Raw genomic sequence first — 13,915 nt, forward strand, 5'->3', positions numbered from 1 at the left:
TCACAATCATACAATCACAAAAATACAATCATAATCATACAATCACAATCATACAATCGCAATCATACAATCACAATCATACAATCGCAACCATACAATTACAATCTCCCAAATACAATCTCCCAAATACAATCTCCCAACTACAATCTCCCAAATACAATCATACAATCGCAATCATACAATCACAATCATACCATCACAATCATACAATCACAATCATACAATTATAATCATAATATTACAATCATACATCACAATCATACAATCACAATCATACAATCGCAATCATACAATGACAATCATACAACCGCAATCATACAATTACAATCTCCCAAATACAATCTCCCAAATACAATCTCCCAACTACAATCTCCCAAATACAATCATACAATCACAATCATACTATCACAATCATACAATCACAATCATACAATCGCAATCATACAATTACAATCTCCCAAATACAATCTCCCAAATACAATCATACAATCACAATCATACAATCACAATCATACAATCACAATGATACAATCACAATCATACTATCACAATCATACAATCACAATCATACAATCACAATCATACAATCACAATCATACAATCACAATCATACAATCACAATCATACAATCACAATCATACAATCACAATCATACAATCACAATCATACAATCACACTCATACAATCACAATCATACAATCGCAATCATACAATTACAATATCCCAAATACAATCTCCCAAATACAATCATACAATCACAATCATACAATCACAATCATACAATCACAATCATACAATCATAATCATACAATTACAATCATACATCACAATCATACAATCACAATCATACAATCGCAATCATACAATAACAATCATACAATTACAATCATACAATCGCAATCATACAATTACAATATCCCAAATACAATCTCGCAAATACAATCAAACAATCACAATCATACAATCACAATCATACAATCACAATCATACAATCACAATCATACAATCACAATCATACAACCACAATCAGACAATCACAATCATACAATCACAATCATACAATCACAATTATGCAATCACAATCATACAATCGCATTCATACAATCGCAATCATACAATCACAATCATACAATCGCAATCATACAATTACAATATCCCAAATACAATCTCCCAAATACAATCATACAATCACAATCATACAATCACAATCATACAATCATAATCATACAATTACAATCATACATCACAATCATACAATCACAATCATACAATCGCAATCATACAATAACAATCATACAATTACAATCATACAATCGCAATCATACAATTACAATATCCCAAATACAATCTCGCAAATACAATCATACAATCACAATCATACAATCACAATCATACAATCACAATCATACAATCACAATCATACAATCACAATCATACAATCACAATCATACAACCACAATCAGACAATCACAATCATACAATCACAATCATACAATCACAATTATGCAATCACAATCATACAATCGCATTCATACAATCGCAATCATACAATCACAATCATACAATCGCAATCATACAATTACAATCTCCCAAATACAATCTCCCAAATACAATCTCCCAAATACAATCATACAATCACAATCATACAATCACAATCATACAATCACAATCATACATTCACAATCATACTATCACAATCATACAATCACAATCATACAATCACAATCATACAACCACAATCAGACAATCACAATCATACAATCACAATCATACAATCACAATCATACAATCACAATCATACAATCACAATCATACAATCACAATCATACAATCACAATCATTCAATCACAATCATACAATCATAATCATACAATCACAATCATTCAATCACAATCGTACAATCACAATCGTACAATCTCAATCGCACAACCACAATCACACAATCACACTCATACAATCACAATCATACAATCACAATCATACAATCACAATCATACTTTCACAATCATACAATCACAATCATACAATCACAATCATACAATCACAATCAGACAATCACAATCATACAACCACAATCATACAATCACAATCATACAATCACAATCATACAATCACAATCATACAATCACAATCATACAATCACAATCATACTATCACAATCATACTATCACAATCATACAATCACAATCATACAATCACAATCATACAAACACAATCATACAATCACAATCATAGAATCACAATCATACAATCACAATCATGCAATCACAATCATACAATCACAATCATACAATCACAATCATACAATCACAAAAATACAATCATAATCATACAATCACAATCATACAATCGCAATCATACAATCACAATCACACAATCATAATCATGCAATTACAATCGTACAATCACAATCATACAATCACAATCATACAATCGCATTCATACAATCACAATCATACAATCATAATCATACAATTACAATCATACAATCGCAATCATACAATTACAATATCCCAAATACAATCTCGCAAATACAATCATACAATCACAATCATACAATCACAATCATACAATCACAATCATACAATCACAATCATACAATCACAATCATACAATCACAATCATACAACCACAATCAGACAATCACAATCATACAATCACAATCATACAATCACAATAATGGAATCACAATCATACAATCACAATCATACAATCACAATCATGCAATCACAATCATACAATCACAATCATACAATCGCAATCATACAATCACAATCATACAATCACAATCATACAATCACAATCATACAATCACAATCATACAATTACAATCATACAATCACAATCATACAATCACAATCATACAATCACAATCATACAATCACAATCATACAATCACAATCATACAATCACAATCATACAATCACAATCATACAATCACAATCATACGTTCAAAATCATGCGCTCACAATCATACAATCACAATCATGCAACCACAATCATACAATCAGAATCATACAATCACAATCATTCAATAACAATCGTACAATCACAATCGTACAATCACAATCGCACAACCACAATCAGACAATCACACTCATACAATCCCAATCATACAATCACAATCATACAATCACAATCATACCATCACAATTGTAACGACTCTGGAACCTAAGTTCAGATAGTTACTAGCGCTAAGAAGGTAAAGAGCGGCTTTTACCAATTAAACGACTCGTTTTGGAAAATAACTAAATCTAAAGATTGTGGGATTCGTGTGGTGTGCGGTTAAGGAGTGAAATCCACAGGTCAATATCTTTCAACAATAAGGGTTTATTCAATAAAATAACGAAGATGATGAATTTAACAAATAACGAGTAACAAATAACAAAATATGAAAAGTATACTGGTTTGATTAAAGAAACTAGAATAGACTTGATATAATATTAATAATAGAAATAACAGAACTTGGCAAATTGAGCAATACGTAATAGATAATTATGAATCTAACTAAATGACTCTCGCTAGGTAATACTTTATATTAGATCGTACCTAAGTCTGTTTTCGGATGAAGCTAACTTCGCTTTTATATAATTAATTGAATTCGATATTCTATATTATTCAGTTCTCGTCTCGAACGCTATCGCAATTACAAAGTTTATATTGATTAATACGTTTATAATTTACATAATGAAAAATCTTTTACGAAATTATTAATACTAGCGCGTGATAGTCTACCGCAGCGAGGAACACGACCTAAGTGTGATTCTCTAAGTGTACCTAAATACGCTTTCGCAAAGTTAGACAGATTAATGATTTTATCTGATATCTAACGCGGTGTAGTCGACTACTGAGATTACGCTGATGACAGAACAATATTCTTTTATTTATTCAAGTTCAAAATTTGTTTGAATCTAAATGAATTATTACCTCGGAACAGTTACTCTTTTAGTCTGACTCGACAACTAATTGTACATGACCCTTTTCGTCAAAACGAACACTGACAACCAAAACCAGATCGCTTAATTGGGGAGCCTGCGTTAGCTAGCTACTAGAACGACCCAACGATACAGGAAAAGGTGAACAATGTAAGTCCAACAGGGTAGCAAATCAATTGATTCTAATTATAAAATCGTAATTGCTGAACTGCCACCCAAAAGACACGGGCTTCAGAGACCAAGCCGCTCAAATGGGGAGCCTGCGTTAGCTAGCTACGAAACGACCCAGAGCGAGCTCCGAGAATCTGATGGCGCGTTAGCAATCCGATGTAAAATCAAATATGAGTAGCTGAGAGCTATCCCTTCGATATCTTAGCCTTTCTTGGCGCAAAGTATAGCACTCTCCTAACGGAGTTTCAGATACGAGACCGTTTGAATGGGGAGCCTGCGTTAGCTAGCTACTAGAACGACCCACGACCAAGTATCCAAATGGCGTATACCCGCTTTACCAGTCAAGTATTAAGAATCGTTGCGGCTCTTCACAGCGAAAACTGTTCCGGTTATACTTATCTGTAGACTTCTAGTTCGCTCGACTTCGAAAACTGTTCTGCAATTTTGGCGAGCTCCGCTCGGCCTTTTATACTCGCCAGTCTGGCGAATTCTCGGAAAACCCCCATAACGTCGAAATATATAATTGTCTTATAAATTCGTAATTAGACATTAATTGTACAAACGAACGGTTTAATTACATTATAAATATCGCATTCTACATTATGGTTTACATTTCTGATATAAAAATAGTAATTTAATAGTGTTTTAATGAAATTGCATTTTCTATCTCTTTCTATACGCTGTGCACGACTTCTATACGGATCGGAGCTAAATGTATAAGCATAGGATGCTTCGAGAATATTCCATTGAATAATATTATAATTTACAACATATATTGCAATAAACTAACGTTTGACTTTAATTCTGGATAACATAATATTAGTACGCTTGATATGTAGTAACTGATTTGTTTAGCTAATAGTTTTTGATAATTAATAATATCGCAATTGTAAAATGTATTTCTATCCTTCTCTAAGACTACGCGAGAATTCCAGGAAATTCGGGGCGAGCTTCGCGGCACGTAGGCACATCGCATTACGGAATTTCCCATATAGAATTATACATTTATTCGAATGACTATAAAATAATACATTAATTTTGTTTTTAATTGTTCTAACTTAACTTGATTGTCTTTGTAAATTACATTATCCTTTCTAAATTGAAAATATAAAATTAATTATTGAAAATAAAATAAATATATATGTATTGGTTACCGACCGCTGAACTGAATACATAAGGTAATTGGTATATAATGTACTGTCGGTAATAGTCTATTATTGTCGGTAACTAACTATTCTCACAGTGGGTAATGAAATTGAGCATAGGACTGTCATATATGAAAAAAAAACTCTTCCCGGGATGTTACACCTTCCCCCTTATGAAGGTCTCTGGTCCTCCAGAGACTGTTGTTTGGCAAATTTGTAGATAATACATTTTGTACAGCGGCAGTTGTCTTCATTATTTCTGGGTGACGCAGCTCCCTGCCCAAACAGCCATAACAACTTCCAATATTCCCGCCTTGGATCCTTAGGATTGCTTATTTTTTTATAATCCTTGTACGGGGTGTCAGGAATTTCAATTTTAATCAGGTTCCACTTATTAGTGGACTCCTCCTAAATTATATGATAATTTGTTCTATTTAGTTTTATATGTATATATGTTATATGTTTTTGGATTACCTTGCTCAAATTTTTCTGTATTTTCTTCCTCAAATTTCTCAACACGGCTCGTCTGCCTGCTCTTCTCGCCATTTTTACAATAATTAATATGGCGTCGTTTTGTAGAAGTATCGTAGAATATATTGCAATAGCACGTGTTTAATTTATATATGTTATATGTTTCCTTTCTTTTCTTCTTTTTTTTTTCTTAATTAATTTTAATAGTATGGGTAACAATGATTTATACACCATCATTTATCCGTAAATAACAAAAGAATTTATTTTATATATTACAATAAAATTAAAATTTCTCTCTTTCTTTATAAAATATAGATAAACACAAAAATATATATATATAATTAATTTTGAAGCCCAATATTTTCCGCTTCGATAACTGGATATGTCTCCTCTATATTCAGCATTACTCCGTTATTATATGCCTCGATGTCATTTATGTCCATAGTAGCAGTTTTATTATTGCATTCGCTGCAAGCTATTGCTGGCATTGTGTAGGATATTATATTCCCACAAGCTATGCAACAACTTTTTTGCAAGGCGTAATCCTGTTTTACCATAAAATGTGAGCCTATATGTACAAATATATATATTTATATATGTATATCAAATCATATTAGTTAAAATAATATTAGAAAATTAATTCTTGCCTATGCTCCACCATTGCTCTTTCGCTTCCGGGTGTGCCCCGATTATGCAATTTAAGCATAGTCTGCCCATTAATGGGTTATATTTGAAGAAGAATGATAAGTTAATATCTTTTACGCAAATTGCGTTCAATACGTTTATGTTTTGAACCATTTTTTTTCACGAATTTGTCTGATATTTATTGGAGTGATTTATACGGTTCGAGCGGTTCACTGCACTCTTGCGTTCTGACGCAATTCGAAGTGCGGGAAATTTGAATTACTTCACCCTTGGTTACGCGCATGCTCATCTTACTATTGATTCTTGATCTCTTATTGGTAGATGAGCCCTCTTAATGCGATCTTTATGAACGATTCGCCTTTTGTTTTTCCTACCGATTTGCAATTCTACATTATTAGGTTCTATGGTCCTTGTAATTTTGTATGGACCAGAGTATTCTTTCTCTAATTTGTTTTTTCGTGGTGGGTTGAGAAGAAATACGTCTTCGTTTGTTTCGTATTGTATGGGTCGAATCTTTTTATCGTAGTAATATTTTTGACGATATTTTGATGATTTTAAATTGTTTCGCGCAGTGGTTCGGAAATTATGTAATTTTGTGATGAGGTTGTCTACGTAATCCGGGTATGTACATAATTCTTCTTCAACTGGATAGTTTGATGGTTGCCGCGCTTTCCTGCCATATACCAATTCGTGAGGCGTAAATTTAGTTCCTTCATGTATACTTGTATTATATGAGAACATTGCCTGTGGTAACCAATCGTCCCATTGTTTTTCTTGAGTGAGAAAATGTTTTAAATATTCTACTAAAACTTGATGGCTTCTTTCTAGAGAACCGTTTGACTGAGGATGGAAGGATGAAGTTCTGTATGTCTGAATGTGGAATATTTTTGCGAGCTTTTTCATCAAGGAACTCATAAAGCATGTCCCCTGGTCCGTCAAAATTGCTTTGGGGCAACCAAATTTACAAATGAAGTGCTCAGTGAATGCTTTGGCAACATCCTCTGCAGTTATCGATACAATAGGTGCTGCTATGGAGTATTTAGTTAGATTATCCTGGATTGTCAGTATATAACCATGCCCTTTTGAAGTTAAAGGTAACGGTCCTAATATGTCTAATGAAACTTTGTCAAATGCATCCAATGGGGTGTCTGTAATGACCATCGGTTCTTTATTTTTGACACGAACTACCTTATTTCTCTGACAATCTATACAAGTTTTAACGAAATCAGCTATGTCTTTTTTCATATTTTTCCAGTAATAATTGTCTCTAACACGGTGATAAGTCTTTCTTATTCCTTTATGTCCCCCAGTGGGTGTAGTATGATTTTCCTGGATAATGGGAATTCTTTCTTCAAATGACGGAGTCTTAATATCACCTGTACAGATTGTGATTCGAATGGGTATGTCAGCAAAGATTATGTATACTAATTTTCTAAGATATTTATCATTTGGTAAGCTAATGTCAATAATTTTGTGTTTTCGAAGGAGTAACGCAAGTTTCCTAAGAATTTGTGGTAATTCCTTCTTTGATGTTACTGTTACGCCAAACAACCATTGTTTCTTTAATTTAATTTGTGTAATTTCCTTCCTAGGTGCTGGTCTGATCTTCCTTCTTTTAATGAACAACTCTGATTCAGGGTCAAGAGGATTTCCCTGAGAGTTCCAGAATACTGCTACTGGTCCCTTCCTAGTCCAAAGATGATCTTTAACTTCTGTTATAGAACTCACTATCTCTTCTGTTATTTTCGGTTTTCTTGCTTTGCTAACAGTAAGTTCTCCATCTTCTCTTTTAATTTTAATAGGAGTTACTGGACCGGTTTTGTTTAATATTTCAGGTGTAATAGGAGGAGTTTCTTCTTCCTGGGGTGTTGGAGAGGAAGAGTCGGCGTTAATTTTAGGAGGATCTTTGAATAGGTGTTTGGGAATTATGGTATCTTCATTGAACTCTTCTATTTCTTCCCCAATTACTACAGGATCATTTTTCCTCAAAATTAATGGTGGCGGAGTTTTTACTTTAAATTCTGAGGGTGGTGGATGTATTTCCGCTTGTACTTCCATCTTAAAATCTTCATTTCCTTTTTGGCTAGTCATTTCCTCGTCTGAATCGTCTGTATCATAGTAGTTTGACTCGTCGGAGGTTTCTTCTTGTTTCATTTTTCTTCTTCTTTTATTTGGTAGTTGATCAGTACTTATGTCTTCTAATGGACGTGTAGGGTATTGGTGAAATCTCTTCTTCTTCTTTTTAACTTCTTGCGAACTGGTTGTTGATTCTCGTGGTCGGGTTTTGTATTGGTGCCATTGTTTCCTTCTTTTAATTTCTCTGGAGCTAGTTGTAGTGGAATCTCGTGGACGAGTTTTATATTGATGCCATTTCTTCGTCTTCTTGATTTCCCTTTTGGTATCAGTGCTTGTGGTTGATGGTCGAGGTCTTTTAGAATTGACTGGTAGTATTTTCGTCTGAACGGGATTACGGGATAATGCGTCCGTATTTGCGTTCAAACTTCCAGCTTTATATTTAATTTCATAATTGTATTCGCTTAGTTTTATTCGCCAGCGTAATAACCTTGACGTTGGATCAGCGACACTGTTCAGCCAGACCAAAGGTTTGTGGTCCGTGATGAGAAAGAATTTCCTTCCGTAGACGTATGGGCGGAAATGATGTACTGCATAGACTATGGCAAGTAATTCTCGCTCCGTAGTTGAGTACCGTGTTTCAGCAGGGTTAAGAACTCTTGAAGCGTATGCGATAGGCTGGTCCTTTCCAATTTCACCCTGGCTGAGGATGGCTCCAACTGCTATGCCTGACGCATCTGTGGTAATGTTAAATGGTTTGTTGAAATCCGGATGCGTTAGGATCGGCTCTCTACATAAACTTTCCCTAAGGATAGTAAAGGCTTCTTGCTGGAGATGTGTCCACTCGAACTTCCGCTCCTTTTTCGTCAAGTCCGACAATGGTTTGGCTATCCTCGAGAAATCCTTAATAAATCTCCTATAGTACCCGCAGAGTCCTAAGAACTGCCTTACATTTTTGACTGTTTCTGGTACTGGAAATTTCTCTACTGCCTCTATTTTCTTGGGGTCTGGTTTTACTCCCTTTTCATCAATAATATGGCCCAAGTATGTCACTTCTTTCTTCAAAAACTCACACTTATCAGGCTGCAGGCTCAAGTTGGCATCTCTGAGTTTCTCCATTAATTTATGGAATTTGATTTCATGTTCCCTAAGTGAACTGGCATAGATTACTATATCGTCTAGGTATACGAATATTTCTATCCCTTGAAGTCCGGATAGTACATTGTCCATTAGTCTTTGAAAAGTGGCCGGTGCGTTCTTCAGTCCGAACGGCATTCTATTGAATTCGTAATGGCCATAGGGGGTTGAAAATGCAGTTTTACTTTTATCGTCAGGATGCATAGGAATTTGATGAAATCCCGACTTCAAATCAAAAATTGAAAAATATTTCGCGCTTCCTAATTGGTCAAGAATGTCAGTGATGTTAGGAAGAGGATATGCATCTCCAATTGTTTTCTCGTTTAATTTCCTGAAGTCTATTACTAGTCTCCACTTCTTTTTGCCTTGGGAATCTTCTTTTTTGGGTACAATCCATAGGGGTGAATTGTAGGGTGATGTTGACTGTTCTATTATACCCTTTTGGAGAAGGTCGTCAATTTGCCTATTAATTTCTTCTTTATGGCATTGTGGGTATCGATATTGTTTAACGTTAATTGGTACATCGTTGGTAGTAATGATCCGGTGGTGTACTTTATTTGTTGCTGCTAAATCTTCCCCGGGCAAGTTAAATCTATCTGCATGTTTCCTGATTAAATTTTCAACACTAGATTTTTCCTCGGAGTTTAAATGGTCTAAGCGTAATAAATTAAATAATTTTTGTACCCTAGGTGTATCTGGTGAAGGTAAATTTTCAATGGGTGATTCTTCAAATGGTTGTAATTCTACTTCTGGCATAGGAATTTTAATTTCTTCAGAGGAAACGTTAATTGCGTATATGAATGCTACTCCGTTTCTATTAGTGACAATAGCGTTACCGATATGTAATTTGGAATTTATATTTAATTTAGGAACGTATCCGGTGCTGACATTAGTGTTTAAGACTTTAATTGGAATCACGTCTCTTTCCCTAGGTTGTATATGGATTACTGGATCTTCAAATGGTATTGTGAAGTCTTTGGTAATCACAATAGATTTTGGATAATTAATGACTGCTTTGGTGTTTTGAAAAAATTCATTTCCAAGGATTCCGTCCTGTTCAATCGGCAAATTTTCGGCAATGTGTAATATCGTCTCGTGGTTAAATATCTTCATTTTGATGTACCCTATTGTAGAAATTTTCCCTTTAGTTATACCACTTAATTGCAAACAGACATCTGTATAAATTTGTGTAGGGTGTGCTAATGACGATTCTTTAATTAAATTTAAATCAGATCCCGTATCGATCATAAGTAAGGCTGACCCGTTTTGAAAAATTCTATTCTTTACTGCGATGCTAGGAGGTTTCTTAATGACTTTAGTAGGTATTATAAAATTTGTTCTACTACGCACCTGCTCAGTCTTTTTATCTTGATATGCTTTTTTCCTGCATTGTTCTATAGTATGCCCAATATTTTTGCAAAATGAGCAAGTAGGAGGAGGAGGCTTAGCTACTGGAGGCCTTCTAAGAATACTTTGGCTAGCTATCTGACTGTTTGGACTTGGGGCTGCATGTTGTGGCCCTGGTTGTCCTTGGTTAGTTTCCGTCCATGGTCTTCTCGGTTGATTTACATTTCGACAATCCTGCGTTCTATGCCCTAACCTTTGGCAGTGTTGACAGAATTTTTGCTGCCACTGTATCCTAGCCGTCTGCTGAGACCCTGGTATATAATTCGGACGCCTATAACTACTAGCGCGAGAGTAATCTTCTGCCATTTTTAAACGAACTTGATTTTCCCTAAATTCTGCTTCGGCGAGAATCGTTGCGCTAATCGCGTCGTCTAAGAATATATATTCATGACTTCGTAGCCTACCGTAAATTTCTGACCTTAGACCTGTTAGAAATGCCCTAACTGCGTTTGTCTCGGCGGTTTTGTTATATTGCGGCGCTAACTGCGGTTGCTCTATTTCGTTACAATTTTTGATTTGCAGTAAAAGACTCGAAACACGACTACTATAGTCTACTACTGCTTCATTTGGCATTTGCGCAATTTTAGAGAGATCGCCGTATAATTGGTATGAAGTGTATAATGGTGCAAAGCGTGATTTTAGAACATTAATTAATTCGTCAATAGTATTATAATCTCCGCTTGAAATGACTCTAGACGCTTGTCCGAATAATTTATTTTTGATTAATTGAACTAAACCGTACTCAGCGTGAGGTGAAATAATGCTCTTTGCATTCAGACAATTTTTTGTAAATTGATACAAAGGAATATTATGGCCGTCGAATGCAGGCACAATATCTGCTGCGTCCCGTATACTAATCTGAGGAACGGGGAGAGTAGTGCTCTCTGACTGAATTCCTAAACTTCCTTCCTGAGCTTCTAATTCGTTCTCCATTTTGAGTAACAAAATCTAATCTACTCTAATTAATTAATTAATATATGTATTATTTATTATATATGTTTTTTTTTTCTTTTATATTTTCCTCTTTATGTATATACTTTTCAATTGCCTATTCTTTATTTTAGATATGAATGATCTTGACCTCCGCAGAGAAAAGTTCTCTTACCACACAGGAGATCAGTGACACGTATCTGCAGCTACGTTCAATGACCTATACCTGCCAATCAAATCCAATCCCACCGCTGTCACCAAAAAATTTATTTGTTATTAAAACGTGTAACGACTCTGGAACCTAAGTTCAGATAGTTACTAGCGCTAAGAAGGTAAAGAGCGGCTTTTACCAATTAAACGACTCGTTTTGGAAAATAACTAAATCTAAAGATTGTGGGATTCGTGTGGTGTGCGGTTAAGGAGTGAAATCCACAGGTCAATATCTTTCAACAATAAGGGTTTATTCAATAAAATAACGAAGATGATGAATTTAACAAATAACGAGTAACAAATAACAAAATATGAAAAGTATACTGGTTTGATTAAAGAAACTAGAATAGACTTGATATAATATTAATAATAGAAATAACAGAACTTGGCAAATTGAGCAATACGTAATAGATAATTATGAATCTAACTAAATGACTCTCGCTAGGTAATACTTTATATTAGATCGTACCTAAGTCTGTTTTCGGATGAAGCTAACTTCGCTTTTATATAATTAATTGAATTCGATATTCTATATTATTCAGTTCTCGTCTCGAACGCTATCGCAATTACAAAGTTTATATTGATTAATACGTTTATAATTTACATAATGAAAAATCTTTTACGAAATTATTAATACTAGCGCGTGATAGTCTACCGCAGCGAGGAACACGACCTAAGTGTGATTCTCTAAGTGTACCTAAATACGCTTTCGCAAAGTTAGACAGATTAATGATTTTATCTGATATCTAACGCGGTGTAGTCGACTACTGAGATTACGCTGATGACAGAACAATATTCTTTTATTTATTCAAGTTCAAAATTTGTTTGAATCTAAATGAATTATTACCTCGGAACAGTTACTCTTTTAGTCTGACTCGACAACTAATTGTACATGACCCTTTTCGTCAAAACGAACACTGACAACCAAAACCAGATCGCTTAATTGGGGAGCCTGCGTTAGCTAGCTACTAGAACGACCCAACGATACAGGAAAAGGTGAACAATGTAAGTCCAACAGGGTAGCAAATCAATTGATTCTAATTATAAAATCGTAATTGCTGAACTGCCACCCAAAAGACACGGGCTTCAGAGACCAAGCCGCTCAAATGGGGAGCCTGCGTTAGCTAGCTACGAAACGACCCAGAGCGAGCTCCGAGAATCTGATGGCGCGTTAGCAATCCGATGTAAAATCAAATATGAGTAGCTGAGAGCTATCCCTTCGATATCTTAGCCTTTCTTGGCGCAAAGTATAGCACTCTCCTAACGGAGTTTCAGATACGAGACCGTTTGAATGGGGAGCCTGCGTTAGCTAGCTACTAGAACGACCCACGACCAAGTATCCAAATGGCGTATACCCGCTTTACCAGTCAAGTATTAAGAATCGTTGCGGCTCTTCACAGCGAAAACTGTTCCGGTTATACTTATCTGTAGACTTCTAGTTCGCTCGACTTCGAAAACTGTTCTGCAATTTTGGCGAGCTCCGCTCGGCCTTTTATACTCGCCAGTCTGGCGAATTCTCGGAAAACCCCCATAACGTCGAAATATATAATTGTCTTATAAATTCGTAATTAGACATTAATTGTACAAACGAACGGTTTAATTACATTATAAATATCGCATTCTACATTATGGTTTACATTTCTGATATAAAAATAGTAATTTAATAGTGTTTTAATGAAATTGCATTTTCTATCTCTTTCTATACGCTGTGCACGACTTCTATACGGATCGGAGCTAAATGTATAAGCATAGGATGCTTCGAGAATATTCCATTGAATAATATTATAATTT

The 13,915-nt window shown here is 34.8% G+C and overlaps 1 protein-coding gene across 1 annotated transcript; it reads right to left on the reverse strand.

Moving 5' to 3' along the window:
- Positions 1-10,597: 10,597 nt before the first annotated feature.
- On the reverse strand, positions 10,598-13,334 carry LOC143266186 (uncharacterized). The gene is made up of 2 exons (XM_076541799.1): positions 10,928-13,334; positions 10,598-10,701 (listed from the first exon to the last, which is right to left on the reverse strand). Exons 1-2 carry the CDS (start codon positions 11,915-11,917, stop codon positions 10,687-10,689), a joined length of 1,005 nt encoding a protein of 334 aa, XP_076397914.1. The 5' UTR covers positions 11,918-13,334; the 3' UTR covers positions 10,598-10,686.
- Between the last annotated feature and the right edge of the window lie 581 nt (positions 13,335-13,915).

This window comes from Megachile rotundata, unplaced genomic scaffold (assembly GCF_050947335.1).
Source record: "Megachile rotundata isolate GNS110a unplaced genomic scaffold, iyMegRotu1 scaffold0074, whole genome shotgun sequence".
Taxonomy (NCBI): Eukaryota; Metazoa; Arthropoda; class Insecta; order Hymenoptera; family Megachilidae; genus Megachile; species Megachile rotundata.